Below are 15477 nucleotides of genomic sequence, written 5' to 3'. Positions count from 1 at the left end.
TATAACCTTTCAATATGACACCGCGCGAAATAGTGCTATTTCAAATCTTAATTCTTATTTCTGCCACTAGGATGCAGATGACTTGAGTATGTATTATGTCCTATTAGTATTCTGATATTGCATTTTCTTGATACTTATTTTCATGTGAAATTCTATAATTCGTGAAAAATTTGAAATTTTTACGTAAGTTATTCAATTCTTTCTAATAGATTATGTATTATATTATAATAAAACAAAATTTTGTAGTAAATGTAATTGGAATCGCGCTTTTCAAATATTAATATTCTGTAATATTACTACATATTAAGAAAGCGATACGAGTATTAATTTTTCCGAATATTACTATTTGAAAAATGATATCATGCTGTAGTCCAGAGTCTATTGCATATACAAATATATATAATTGTATATTCTACATATACAGCATATGTACACACTTTTTATACGTATAATCTTTTATAATGTGTATATCTTTCCAAAATTCTTTCTTCATTAGGCAAGAAGTAATATTTATCATGGGACGCTGTGGGATATTGCAAGATAGCAGAAGACATTGTGTAAGATGTAAAATATTGCGCAAGATATCACGGAAAGCATCACGTAAGACTTAAACCTTAATCTTAGCATATTTATGAAGGTTGATGTACTTGATCGATATACTTATCCACAGAAGCAAGTTTTTGTTGATATTTCTGTTTATTTCATTGGTCTTTTACTCTTTTTATTAGGCGTAATTTGTCTACTTGACAATTAAATTATATTAAATTGTATTGCGATTTTCTGGGGCAGAGGTATGTGTAAGTATAAAATTCTATACTTCCTTTGTGATTGTAGAATATCCTTTTCATATTTTATAGCTACTATATCGAATCGATAATGTCGCATGTGACACAAAAATGGTAAATAAGTCAGATGTACGCCAAAACGTAGGATATGAAAAAGAATTGCATATCAGGCCTGTTTATGTACATAATTCCTATGTTCGCTATAGCGAATCATAGAGGGCGTAAAGAACAGTCTCATTTTTTCCAGGTCGGTACATCAGAATCTGAGACATAAAATCCTATTTAATGTCACGTTTATCCTGTCCTTAGTCAATGTTGGAATAATACAGAACACTCAATATGAAGTGCTCTACGAAATAATCAACAAATAGCTCCAAATACAACTTTCTTCTCAATGGAAGTTCGTGCCACGGTCATATAAACAGGTCTGGACCACTCGTGTCTATGTAATATCCGGTAATATTATGTATACGACCATGGTACGGATTTGTTTATATGACCGTGTCATTTAAACAAAATTAAAATAACAACAGAAATGAAAACTATCTTACCAATTCCTTTCAAATTTCATACTTTACCGATATTAATCTACCAGAAATAAAAAGATATTCCGTTTCCGACTTTCCTCCAACTTTACCGTAAAAGTTTCTTCATTAATAACATTAATGAACTAATTGTAAGAAGAAAAGACAAAAGAAATATTTAATACCAATATAAGAATTTTTTTTGAACGTGAAACATGATGCTTATAGCTTATAGCTCTCAAAAACCGCTTGCCTGCTGATTCGTGCGGCAAATCATAAATGTTTATCCCTATAGTTTACAAATTTTATTTCTCAATACTAGAATCGAGCTGGCTAGATTGACTAAGGCTTGTACTCGTGACCGAATAAGCCAGCTTTCGAATTTTCAGTTGCTCACGGCACGATTGCCTCTGAAACTTAATTTATTAGTAGTTGTATTGTGCTTATTTTTAGCGTTTCTGATGGTCTTATTTATTTCTGGTGGTTCGGAACCCATCTAAAACTGTAAGTCCACCAAATACAGAGAAAAAGATAAAAAGGGCGAAATATTAAAATGATATACTTTATATGACTACACCGCCAAATAATGGTATATTAGGCGACTATGGGAAAGCTTTAAAATTTCTTCTCATTTATTTTATACATTAATCTCTTCTCTCCCATTATTGTCGCTTGGTTTGGAAAAGATTTAACTGTTGTAGTAGCTTTATTGGCTGGTGTATCTGTTGTAGTTAGTAAATATATTTTATAATGAAGAATTCCAGCTGTAAAGCTCTTTATCACATTTGATTTTCCATTTTTAAAATGGAAGGTCTTCCACAGCAGGATTGAACTACGCTTCTAAAATTAAATTTTAATTCATTTATAATGGCAGTTATTTACAATTTATATATACATTTATAAAATTCCAAGACAAACTTTGTGTTTGTTACATTTCAACCTCCATTAAAAAACCTTGCTCTATAGTTTTTACGCCAATTTGCAATATTAAATGTTTTGTACTTTACTGGAAAATTGCTATTTTACTTTAAATCTATTTTAGATTACAAACTGAGATTAAATGTATTTTTCTTTTAACTGTTTCTAATACAAAGGAAAACGGTTTATTCCGTGTTTAAACCACAGTCATACAAACAGATCTGGACGCTCCTATACCGAAAACGTAGGAGCAAGAGTATTTGAGAGTAACGTAAGAATTTCGTTTTTGCATACAAAAGTTATATATCCTCCTCAGTAAATACTTCGTTTATAACAACACTCGTTACTAAGGTATTTGCGGCATAGATTGGATTTATTATAATTGTTTCAATAATATAAAATAACTAGCTAGTGAATTTTAATTATATTTCAAAAGAACCGCAATATCTTGCGCATATGCAGAACAATATCTGATATCGACGCCATATTGATTTCTTTGTCTTCATTTGACGGACACTTGTCTCTATGCTTTCAATATAGGAGTGTCCAGACCACGCCAAACTACGGTTGTCCAGACCTGTATACCTATGTATATGATCTTATGTATATATAGAGCGGTCATATGAACAGGTCTGGAGTTTCCATAGTGGAAGCATTGATGAAACCATCCGTCGTTTGAGTTAAATAAAATCAACATGGAGGGTAAGGAAAAGTTTCGTTCTGCGCATGCGTGACACATATATACATATATATATATAGGCACTATGAATGTTTCAGCAAAGACAGATACGTTGTATTCATCTCTGTCTATTTCGCAGAGCAAGACCTTTTCTTGCCATCTGTCTCCATCCTTTTCAATTCAAAAAACAGACGGTTTTCTCTAACGAATGTTGAGACCTGTTTATATACCCGTGAACCGTGGTTTGTGCTTCAGCGAACAGTCACGTGGTTCCGCGAAATAAGCCAATCAAAGCGAACGTTGCATACCACGTGATCGGAAAAATCGAAATGGTGGACGTATCGGGACGCAGGATCCCGAGAGGAGACGAAGGACGATAAACTGGGCAAGGGCCCATCATCCGTGTCATCGGTATTATCAATCCAAGAACACGATTATTCACGATTATTAGTGTAATCTTCAGCAGAACCGGCGACAACTGAACTAACGCAGGAGTATCGGTGACAGTAGACCTTGTTTACTGAAGTGTCAATCCGCCCGTATTGTACGTGTGTTCTCTAGGTGCGAGAAAACAGAAGAACAGTGTATGTCGAGTGCGCGAGAGCCACAGCTGTATCATATCGTTCTCTCGATAGTACGTTTCTGTAACGGTTTATAAGTAAAGGGGATATATTTTAAATAAACGAACAAAAAAAGAAGGAAATTCGAAATCGTGAAAACAGACGGCAATGCGTTTACAGTGAAATTTTCAGTCCGTGATAGCATGCCCAAGAATGCGAAGGTTTTGATGATTTATAAGAATGTAAGAATGTGTCACACCGAGCGTCTTGTTATCAGCAAAGGAGGTAACAAAAGCAGCATATTCCTTGAATAGACTTGCATGTTTTCATTACATTCTTTAACGATGATATGTAACAATCAGTAAGTGTCATGCGTGGATGAGAAATTCTTGATGAATTTAAGCCCGGTTTACTCTGTTGACGTTCTCACTCGCAGATCGTTGCTGATTGGTGGTGTGGTCCATGACCCGCCAATCGGCGTCGGAAGACGGTTTTCCTGCGAATGTCAGCCGTCAGGTCCGAGGCAATCGGTATCTGGGGAACGTATGTCGTTTTTCGCAATCCTTTGTGTATCCAACGAATGATCGATGTGTTACGATTACCGTTCACTCGAGATTATTTAGAATATTATTCTACACTGTTCCTTCTTTTTGTGTCGAGATAAATCCGCTACTGTTTAATTGAAAAATTACCAGCAATGACGAAAGGATTTAGGGGGATATTTTTAAATTCGGTGAACACAAATTCATAGAGAAAAAACAAAAAAAGGGATTGGGATTTTAAAGTAACAAAGAGACGTATAGATATAATCTTTTTGTTTTAAGGTTAGAACAATATTACCTGGAATTCACATTTTATTGTGGATTTGATAGATAATTTGTATTTATATGTAAAATCAAATATAAAAAGAAAATAAAATATTCTTACATTATGAAATTGTTTGAATCAAGTAAATTCGTGTAATAGAGAAATACAACAATGACATTATTTATACAATGCAACAAATACTTGATGTAAGATATTTATGTGTCATACATTTTTTTTTTTTTTTCAGATAAGATACTTCTTTAACGCACAAAAGTTCTATAATACGTACAAATGCAAATACATCTGTAATCTTTTGCAATAAGTGTATTAAAATACTCAAATGGCATGAGGATGTTTACAAAACATTGAAAACCTTGGATTATTGTCTCAGTGGAGATACTGAGTTACTGCCTGCCAACAATAGCACACCTACACTCTTTGCAACTATACAGTAAATGTCATGATAAAATATAATGGCTATCAGAAAGGTTTTGTTGGACATTCAGTGTTAAATACATGATATCTGAATTAAACACATCATCCTATAAATTCAGAATACTCTAATTATTGAAGAACAAAATCAACAGGATTCTATAAAATTGACTGAATATATAAATTTAAAACAAAACAAAGAAACAATAGAATAATTTTAATGATTCTGTTTTATTATACAAAAAGAAAGGATATATTAATTTATGATTACAATACTTTGTGGTATTCTGTCCTATTGATGAAATAATATGGTAAAATTAAATGCGACCTTCAAGAGAAGTTTGGGAGTACTTTAATTATTTCTGTATGTTATGTACTGCAATGAAAGAAAAAATACAAACTTTTATTTTGTTGAACCAATTCATGATTAAGATTTGACATGATATATATGTATATAAATAAAGTCTTTTAGTTTATGAATATTGGGTAATTTTGAGTGCATTTGACAAATTTAAATTAATGTAAAAATTACCTGTAAATAAATTAGCGAAACTGTAACTGATTATTTTTAAACAAAATGTATAAAAATTATTTTAAACGTTTACATCAGTGGTTGTACATAATTGAGAAACAAAAAGAAGAAGAAACAATACATTTGAAATTTTGCCTGGATGATAGAGGACAAATTTGTTAACCCTATATAAAACAAGGTAAAATAGCATATGGACACAAAGTAATAAAATCAATAACAATATGCATAGATGTAGGCTTAAAATTGAATATTATTAATTTTATAGGGTTAAAAAATGGACAGTTGTATCTCGGGGGTAGTGCAAGTATTTGTGGGTGAATGGAGCCCAGAATATGAAGCACTTTCAATTAAAGCTACAAAACAAACTTCCTCAGCTGAAATAGTGGAGTGTATTATAGAGAGACTTGGATTAGTTGATGCATCTGTTTCAAATGGTTATGAGTTAGCAGAAGTAGTAGGAAACTCTGTTGGCCAAGAATGTAAAGAAAGAAGACTTGGGCCATGTGAGTGCCCCGTGGCACTTATGTTATTATGGCCAAAAAATGCAGCGCAACAAGAGTACTACAGGTAAATATATTTGTTTACAATGTCATAACTATATGAATATTATCTTTATATAAGGAAATATGTACGTGTTAGACTAACTTCTTTATTATTTTTAGGTTTTACTTGCGCAAAAAACAACCAGATTATTTATGGTCAGATAGTAGGTTTCCCATGGATCCACAACTCCTCAAGGACTATTTTAATAGATTCCTATATCAACCACGAGATAAGGAGTATCCAGATCTATGTCAACTTCCAGATCTTAATGAACAAACTCTATTGGACAACCTTCGGGCTAGGTTTTTAGCTGGAAACATATATACATATGTTGGAAGCATATTAATTGCATTGAATCCGTTTAAATTTTACCCTATTTACAATCCAAAATATGTAAAACTCTATCAAAATAGAAGGTTGGGGCCAGATATACCTCCACATATATTTGCCATAGCTGATGCAGCTTATCATTGCATGCTTAAAGAAAAAAGAAATCAGTGCATTGTTATTAGTGGTGAGAGTGGCTCGGGTAAAACAGAGTCAACAAATTTTCTACTGCATCATTTGACAGCACTCAGTCAGAAAGGTTCTCATGGTAGTGGTGTTGAACAGACAATACTCAGTGCTGGTCCAGTACTAGAAGCATTTGGAAATGCAAAAACTGCACATAACAACAATAGTAGCCGTTTTGGTAAATTTATCCAAGTGAATTATAAAGAAAATGGAATGGTCCATGGGTAAGATTCTTATACATAAGATGTAGAAGATTATATAGTTTTATAATTATTAAAGACTATGATAAAATTATCTTTAGGGCGGTCGTACAAAAATATCTTTTGGAAAAATCAAGAATAGTTTCTCAAGGAAGAAATGAAAGAAATTATCATGTATTTTATTATCTTTTGGCTGGAGCAAGTGAACAAGAAAAGCAACTTTTGCATTTAGAAAGTTGCGACCGTTATAATTATTTAAATAAAAGTGGTTGCTATGGACTAGAAAATGTTGATGAACGACACGAATTTTCAAGGTTGAAACAGTCTATGGAAATGGTTGGATTTACGCCAGAAAAGCAGAGACGATTGTTTGCAGTTCTGTCAGCTGTTCTTTTACTTGGTGATTAATAAATTATTTTAATGACTTTTTATGACAGAATCTAATGACATGGATGACATTATTTTAGGTAATGTGGAGTTTCAGCCTAGAAAATCTTATCACCATCACGACGAAGCTGTGGGAGTTAAAAATCCTGAAGTTGTTGCATTGATATCTGAACTTCTTCGAGTAAAACAAGAAACTCTTTTGGCTGCACTTACTGCTAAACGTGCAAGAGCGTCTGGAGAAACATTAGTTATTAACTATAGGCTTCCAGAAGCAATTGCAGCAAGAGATGCTATGGCTAAGTGTTTATATGGAGCTCTATTTGATTGGATTGTGCTTCAGGTAAGATATTACGGTTTTAGATTTGAAATTTGTCTTTTGAAAAATTATAAGATAATATTTTGTTGTTGATAGGTGAATCATGCTTTACTTTCAAAGAAAGATACCCTCAGAGATCATCAAGGCAATAGCATAGGTGTATTAGATATCTTTGGTTTTGAAGACTTTAAAATGTGCAATAGCTTCGAACAGTTATGTATAAATTATGCTAATGAACAACTACAACATTATTTCAATCAGCATGTTTTCCAATATGAACAACGAGAGTACAGAAAACAGGGGATTAGGTGGACAGATATAGGCTACAGTGATAATTCAGGTTGTTTAAATTTAATAGAAGGGAAACCGAATGGCCTCCTTTGTCTTTTAGATGATCAATGCAAGTTAGTATTTAGCATTGGCTTTATTCTTTAAAAACACAAGTAATATCTCGCATTTCTTTCAATTAAATTTTTTTTTATTGCAGCTTTCCGGGTGCAACGAATGAGACACTGCTACAAAAATTTAATACAGTACATAAAGACAATCCATTTTATGAAGCACCACAACGACGTGAAGCAGCCTTTGTTGTACGTCATTATGCAGGATCTGTTAAGTACCAAGCTGCTAATATGAGAGAAAAAAATCTGGATTTAATGCGACCCGATGGTGTTGTTGGTGTATTGAAGAATTCTTCCCTTGCTTTTGTTCGAGAATTAGTGGGTGCAGATCCGGTTGCGGTATTTAGATGGGCAATACTTCGAGCATTTTTTCGCGCTCATTTTGCTTTCCAAGAAGCTGGTCGAGCTCATAGACATGGTCGAGGTACAGTATTTTTTTCTAATGATATGGAATATTCTTTTATTTATATTTAAATAAAATAATGCTGCTAATAATATGGAGATATTTTCTTTTTATTCTAGCTGATGGTACAAAAACATCTATACAAAACAGGTATAGGACACCGAACGAGAATTTAATAAGGTATCATAATTTTCATGTCTAATTTTATATAATCTTTACTCTCGTAAAGGGTGACGAAATATTTGAGTGCTTGTATACTCATAATATAGAGCAATATTTATTAGTTATATAATAATGATCGTGATAAACAAATGGCAATGTTATTGCGCTTGTTTTTGAATATGTTTTATCTGCATATTATCTCACCCTACAAAATATAAATCTACGTTGTGCGTTGATAATATTTGCATCAAGCTGAAGAGGTTCCTATGTGTTTATAATTGAAGCAAACGTTAATTATATTTACATTGGCCACATGTCTTTTGTCCCTGTAGCCATCTTGTGACGTTGTCGACCGTCAATCTAACTATTAACCGAATCGCGTAAGTGGTCTTTTGATCCACTGTATGTGTCATTTTGGCAAACATTACCTTTTTTTATGCTAAGATGTCTTATGGATTTACAATGTTTATCTTTAGCTTTACAACAAAAGTGTACTAGCAAAGCTTAAAGTACAAATTCACTCGATTTATAATAATACAAAGTAGAGATTGCAAGTTATAAACAGCTTGTAAATCCATATAATTTTTCCAATCTTATGTGTGAGAAATTGTTTAGAGTTTTCTGTGTGCACTTTTTGTATTAAATGTGATTAGAGTGCAATCTTCATAACTTTCGTAATACAGTTACATTCTGTCATTTAAAATATATTAATTTACTTGCTATTATTCGTAAGCATGATTAACAATTCAACAATAATTTTTTATTTATACAATTCATGCCAATCATTAAAATTCACATTATTTCATCATTCGTGAAACAGATTGTTTTCAATGAAATCATTTTCTTCCTAAAGTCACCAACAAGCAAAGTTTAAAAGTTTAAATTAAATACTAATATTGAACAATATATGGTTACTATTTAAATACATAAAACTACTAAAAAAAAACTAAGCATGAGAGACTTTTTCAGTTTGCACAAACATAATCGTCCACCAAGCTATCAGAAGCAGCGCAGTGTCTGCATACCATCAACTATACCCATTACCACATTATCTTCTATACAACTCGAAAACAACGACAATGTAAACAACAACCGATTGTCGTGGCCACAATCTCGAAACATTAATCAAACGCAACACCCGACAAATGTAACCACGATGAAGGGTTACTTAATAAGGGGCAGGGAAGACCAGCCTCATAGTAATAATAAACTCAGACGGGATACTCATAACCCGCTAGAGAGGGTGCTTCCAAAAGACGAAGCAAACGTCATGGAACGCGCTAATCAAATAGTCATGTATGTAAACAGCACCTATTTAATATTCCATAACATTGTAATATTTAAGCTACAAAAATTCACTGCTCTACAATAAAGGTAGTGTGTGCTCTATAGTAATTCTGGGTGAAGGATTTCTTTGTGCATAGGTAATAGCATTTCAATAGGACATTAATGGTCTTCCCATGCAGTCATACACAGCTTTCTACAAGTATTCATTATTTTATGAAGCTTTCACATATTTTTTAGAGGTCATCAAAATCATTCTATTTGATGTACCATAATATTCACGATCATTATCGCCGGTCGTCTTTTAGTCATCACATTTTAATGATTTATTTGTTCATAATCTTAGCTACAATTAATGCATGTTAATTTCACAATAGTAGTCTTTTTACTTTTTGAATTAATAATATTTAAATTGACCCATTTATTCCCTACAATAAACTTAATTAAGAAATGTTTAAAAATCGATAATGCATTTATTTCGATTCAATTTCAATACAAATTAAGAATGGGTTAATTTACATTACATGCTGGTGGATACAGCATATATATTCAATTCAAAAAGATCCTATAGCATTAAGCTCCCAATATTATAAACATATCCTTTCTTGCTAGCAATTAATTACAATTAATTGCACGATAACATTTTTTTATGAATTTAACGAATTGCAAATTTTTTATAAGAATACATTTATGTACTAATGAAAACCATAACTCATAAAGTTAGTAGTTCGTAAAGAATGCAAATTGCTTATCATTAACACTAATAGTTCATATTAATCCATGTATTTATTTAGTGCACAATTATCAAACTATATTTCCTTATATTACTAAGAATTTCTAAAAACTTCTAAATTTGCAGATAACTACTTTTGTACACAATTAATCTTAATATTGTATGCTTCTCTATACTTGCTGTCATAATCTAGTCATTTAAATTCTAATGACATTCTGCTCAATGTTTGCTATCTCTCTTTCATAGTACGTTTGTAATAATTAATTGTTACTATTTGCAATGCCATACATGTCATTATAGGAATCATAAATTCTCCTTTTCCTGTTTTTCTATGTCAGGATATTTAATACTAATGTAGAAAAAAGAAATATCAAAATATATAATTAATTCTAGAATAATACTAATATCCTTTAAAATTTAAACATATAATTTATGTATATTTTTTATTTTGATAAGAAATTAAAAAATAGGAAAAGGAATTCGTGAAATAATTTTCAATAATAACACATTAAAATTTAATACTTTTACAGGAAAAATAAATCATTTCGACCAAGAGAACGGGGTAAGAAGGGTCTAAAAAATCTACAAACTGTGAAAACACTTGCTGGAAGAACGCAAAGTTATGGCTCAGGACCTGGAAAAGCAAGAAAGCAGCCTATGACAGTATCTGCACAATTTCAACAAAGTCTGCATAGTCTTATGGATACGTTAAACCAAGCAAACCCTTTCTTCATTAGATGCATTAAAAGCAATGCTAACAAGGTACCAAACGAGTTCGATGAAGAAACAGTGCAACGACAGTTAAGATATACAGGAATGTTAGAAACAGTCAGAATAAGACAAGCTGGATTTAACGTTAGATTAACATATGAAGAATTTATTCAATTGTATAGAATGTTATTACCTAAGGGCTTATTAAGTTCTCAGTCTGACGTTAGAGATTTTCTATTGACACTAAATTTAAATAGAGATAATTATCAACTTGGAACAACTAAAGTGTTTCTTAGAGAATCAGAAAAAATTAAACTAGACATTGAATTACACCAACAAATCATTACAAGCATTACAACTATACAAAAATGGTTCCGTGCGTGTTTAGAAAGAAGGAAATTCCTTAGATTGAAAAATGCAGTTGTGCAAATACAGTCATTTTGGAGGATGGTCATTGCCCAAAGATTTGCACATTCTTTACGTACTAGAATCGAGGCTGTCATTCACATCCAGTCTGCTTGGAGGGCATATAGACAGCATAGTTGGTTTAAGAAACTTAAGTCCTGTGTAATTATGTTTCAAGCTCATATTCGCGGTAATAGAGCGAGGAAGACTTTCGCAGAATTAAAAAAACAGAAAAAATTGCTTGTTGATAAAATCGGAGAGTATAAAGAAACTCAAAATCAAGGAGAGCTTGTATATGATAACAGTAAGGTATATCCTAGGCTCAGGAATAGCGAAGAGTAAGTACTTGCAAAAGAGGTTAAAACTATAATATGTATATTTACAAGTACTTGTATTATTATTAATGCTTGTATTTAATTTACAGGTCACTCACAGATCAGGGCTTGTTGGAATTTAATATGATTCGTAAAACGGAGTCTCAGAATCGTCTTACGTCAGCAAGGTAAATAAATATCTATTTTTTACATTAAAACTTTTGATATTTAACCACAATAATATGTGTTAATTGTAGAATGGATAATGTACTTCGAGATAGTACAGCTGATACGAGTATGTCATATTCAAAGCGTAAAATTATACCAAATACAAGAATATTACAAGAATCTAGCTCGATCTTAAGAAACACGGATTCTTTTCCTTCGGATGAATTTAATGAGCGTAAAAGCAGCTTGGAAAGTTTGACTAGTTTAAGAAGCTATGAATCTCAAGTGAGCAACAGTTCTGAATCTCAAGACAATTCTTATGGCAAACCGGTACCGAGCACTAGAACGAAACGCTGTGATCAATCTCCAGTAGTTGCCGCAAATACAAACTTAGTAAATACTTCGAGCCGATTGTCGTCTGTTAATAAACGAGCAGACAGTTCATCGACGGGATATAGCGATGGAGAAACTGATACAGAAATTCCGAGTACAGTACAAAGTGCTCCACCTGTTTTTAACACAACTCCATCATTTCCAAGTCCACGAGAAATTACATACCATCAATCTAACATGAGTTTAACGCATAGTCCAAATTCAGACGTCTGGCGTCGCCGAGCAGACTTTTCTTCGTCCATTAATTATAGTGATTATTTACTGCCTGGTCCTCAAAAATCAACCTTGACGCGTTCTGCAAACGTTTCTCAATATAAAAGTATAGCGGATAACATGTTCGAGCAAGTGCAACAAGACAAACCAAACGAAGCATCGAATTATAATGTGAAATTGGATAGTGACCGTTTTATTCATATGGATAGTTCATCAGCTAGAGAACAACGTCGATTAAGTGATAATAGTGTACCGAGCGAGCGGATTGAAAGCGTTCCAGTTTCACCTATCAGACGTGATCATGGTTATGGCCACAGTAAAGAAATGAAAGATTTTAGTTACTTAAGAAGGCAAAACTCGGAAGGAGATACATCTATGAAATTAGATGCTGTGAACGATGAAAATGCTTTAAAAAGTCCCTTGTTGAAAGGAACTTCGCCCAAGGAGAAAAATTCGAAACCAAAGGAAAAATGCGAACCCGACGTGCCTGTCAGAAGTGCCAGAAGAAATCGTCCCACTCGGGAAGTCCAGTGCCGATCTATGGGCGAGAGTGTATCAGAAACCAATAGTGGAGAAACCAAAAGTCTATTTTTGGGTACAATCAAAGAGAGTGACCTACATAAAGCAACAACTATTAGGCCTCGGAAAGATAGTCCTCATGATACACCATCCAGATCGATAACAGATTGGCCTGTAAACAAAAATGAAGCTGCATCGAAGACACAACAACCTGGAAAGCGCATGAGATCCAACGCTATAACAACACTAGAGCTGAGGAGAAGAAACTCGGACCCGGCGACTAAAATATCAGGACTTAGCGAAGACAAACCTGGAACTGATACAAGTCCCAATGACCTAAAACTCGCACCTGGAATGAATCTATTAGAATGGAAAGGCAATCTTTTCACGTTAGCCGGTCATTGTTTTAGAAAAGTAGCAAGGTTTGCCAAAGACGATGTGTGCGTATGTTGCCACGAAAAGATGGATGCATTCGTAACACAGGGGTACAAATGTATTGACTGTAAACAATTATACCATGTCAAATGTATTCAGAATGGCGGAGTACTTAAAATGCCATGTATATTAGCGAACACTCCAGGTAGGCGAAAACACAGGAAACCACCACGAACGCCGTATGATGCCTCGAAACAAGTAGTGGTATCGAAATTCAGCTTAACCGGTACATCCGCTTTCTCTGACAGTACCGATAAGATTATATCCGACGCAAAAGAGTTAGCTCTCATGCAAGATTTTATTACGAAGAAGATATACGTAATGGAAGGACAAGAGGAAGGCAGGAAGCCAAGCGAAGTCGATCGTGTATTTAGGCAGGCTTTGCGTAAATTTAAAGACGACCTAGTGATCACTTACAGCGTTGCTATTCAGCAAGGTGTGGAAGGCAACATCAAATACACTGACTTAATTGCAAACTTTTTACACGTAATAGAAACAGTCTGCAAACAAGAAAATACCAGTGAAGATTTTCCCGTGACGATGGGAGTAAATGCATTTAGAGGATTCATGAATGAATTTATGACTCTAGTCAAAACAGAAGCACTGGAGAAACAGAGTAAAAGCAAGCGTAAGAAGGAAAAGAAACGAAAACATGAAGAACCAATACGTCATGGTAATCATATGTTCCAGTTAACTATTATAAACATCCCTACAGCTTGTGAAGTATGTACGTCTTTCTTTATGTGGCCTATCGAGCGAGGACTTGTCTGTCAGAGTAAGTATACATATTTCTCCCCTTTTTTATAGCATTTATTTATTCGTATTTACATTTTTATGTTTAGATTGTAAGTTAACGTGCCACAAAAAGTGTTATATAAAAGCATCGGCAGAATGCGGAAAGGAAGCGTCGCACGAAATGAACTCACGGAAAATATTCGGTGTACCGTTGTATAAATTGGACTGTGGTGACGGTAAAGTACCGATAGTGGTAGATCGGTTAATTACAACCATAGAGATGCATGGTCTGTATACGGAAGGTATATATCGAAAGAGCGGTGTCAGTTCCAAAGTGAAGGAATTAAAAGTGAAAATGGACGAAGGTGATCTAGAGAAAGTGGACTTTGAGAATTATCAAGTACACGTGCTTGCAGCAGTATTGAAAAGTTTCTTTCGAGATATGCCAGAGCCTCTCCTCACCTTTGAGTATTACGATGATTTTCTGCACGCTGCGAACTTAACGGATCACCGGGATCGAATCAGTACGCTATTTGCAATTTTGAGGAAGCTGCCGAAGCCAAACTTCGATTTGATGGAACGACTGATTGTTCATCTAGCTAGAGTAGCGCTTCATGAAGTCGACAATCGAATGTCTCCGTCAGCCCTAGCAATAGTCTTCGCGCCGTGCATTCTAAGGACGAATAGGACGTTGCCCGCGCAAGATTCTTTACAAGATGTTGGCAGGCAGACTTGTTGCGTCGAAACGATCGTACAAGAGAAATTGAGGATCGTGCGAACAACTTTAGCCGACATAAATACACTCGAATCCGCTTGTCATACGGCGACTTATCGTTTATCCAGTTTACGATCTTCGAAAATCTTCAGCCCAGAGGAGTTAAACGCGGCGACCCCAAGTGTAACTGCCAGAGGTGGTACTACAGATCGAGAGAGAGATCGAGGCGATGAAGAGGAGGCGCTTCTCGTCGATCATATACAGGAAATCCAAAAGGAAAAGGCCCTACTAACTTCAACTCTTCCCAGCCTAACGAGAGCTTCTTCAGACGACGACCTACTTCTATCTGCCACAGACTTGGACGATGGATCTCTCGATGATCTTCTTCCATCTTCTGCCGGTAAATTGTTATGATTTCGTTAATTTTGATCTTTCGAATACTGTTTATGCACGTATGCGTCCAGAAAAAGAAATTCATTTTTGCCTGTGTGCACGTGTATACAGTGTAATAAAGAAAAGATTTAGTCGCATGATTTAATATACATTTTTCAAATAATATGATATAAATCATTATCTTTTATATTATGATAATAAAGACAAATTAAAGAAGATTTATGATATTTTGAAACATAGATGCAAGCAGCACTGATTAAAGTTAGATTCTTTTCTCTTAAGTTAAATCATTATAAT

General features: G+C 33.9%; 1 protein-coding gene across 10 annotated transcripts in view; it reads left to right on the top strand.

Moving 5' to 3' along the window:
• Positions 1 to 2255: 2255 nt before the first annotated feature.
• Positions 2256 to 15477, top strand: part of LOC122568027 (unconventional myosin-IXAa-like) — a 37239-nt gene continuing 24017 nt past the window's right edge. For 2 of the 10 annotated variants that reach the window (XR_006316950.1, XR_006316949.1), the window contains exons 1-14: positions 2256 to 4290; positions 4521 to 5415; positions 5503 to 5804; positions 5900 to 6517; positions 6595 to 6893; positions 6961 to 7220; positions 7293 to 7600; positions 7684 to 8021; positions 8120 to 8180; positions 9132 to 9458; positions 10710 to 11633; positions 11720 to 11797; positions 11867 to 14112; positions 14180 to 15187. Coding sequence is in view for 8 of the 10 variants with exons in the window: in XM_043727309.1 (XP_043583244.1) it covers positions 5512 to 5804; positions 5900 to 6517; positions 6595 to 6893; positions 6961 to 7220; positions 7293 to 7600; positions 7684 to 8021; positions 8120 to 8180; positions 9132 to 9458; positions 10710 to 11633; positions 11720 to 11797; positions 11867 to 14112; positions 14180 to 15187 (6760 nt within the window). In the remaining 2 variants the exon portion in view is untranslated. Of the gene's footprint in view, positions 4291 to 4520; positions 5416 to 5502; positions 5805 to 5899; positions 6518 to 6594; positions 6894 to 6960; positions 7221 to 7292; positions 7601 to 7683; positions 8022 to 8119; positions 8181 to 8494; positions 8543 to 9131; positions 9459 to 10709; positions 11634 to 11719; positions 11798 to 11866; positions 14113 to 14179; positions 15188 to 15477 lie in introns of all 10 variants that reach the window. The other 8 variants (XM_043727309.1, XM_043727310.1, XM_043727307.1 and 5 more) reach the window with 8 other exon arrangements.

Source organism: Bombus pyrosoma, linkage group LG6 (genome assembly GCF_014825855.1).
Source record: "Bombus pyrosoma isolate SC7728 linkage group LG6, ASM1482585v1, whole genome shotgun sequence".
In the NCBI taxonomy this organism is placed as follows: domain Eukaryota; kingdom Metazoa; phylum Arthropoda; class Insecta; order Hymenoptera; family Apidae; genus Bombus; species Bombus pyrosoma.
This window is presented reverse-complemented; position numbering and strand designations above follow the sequence as displayed.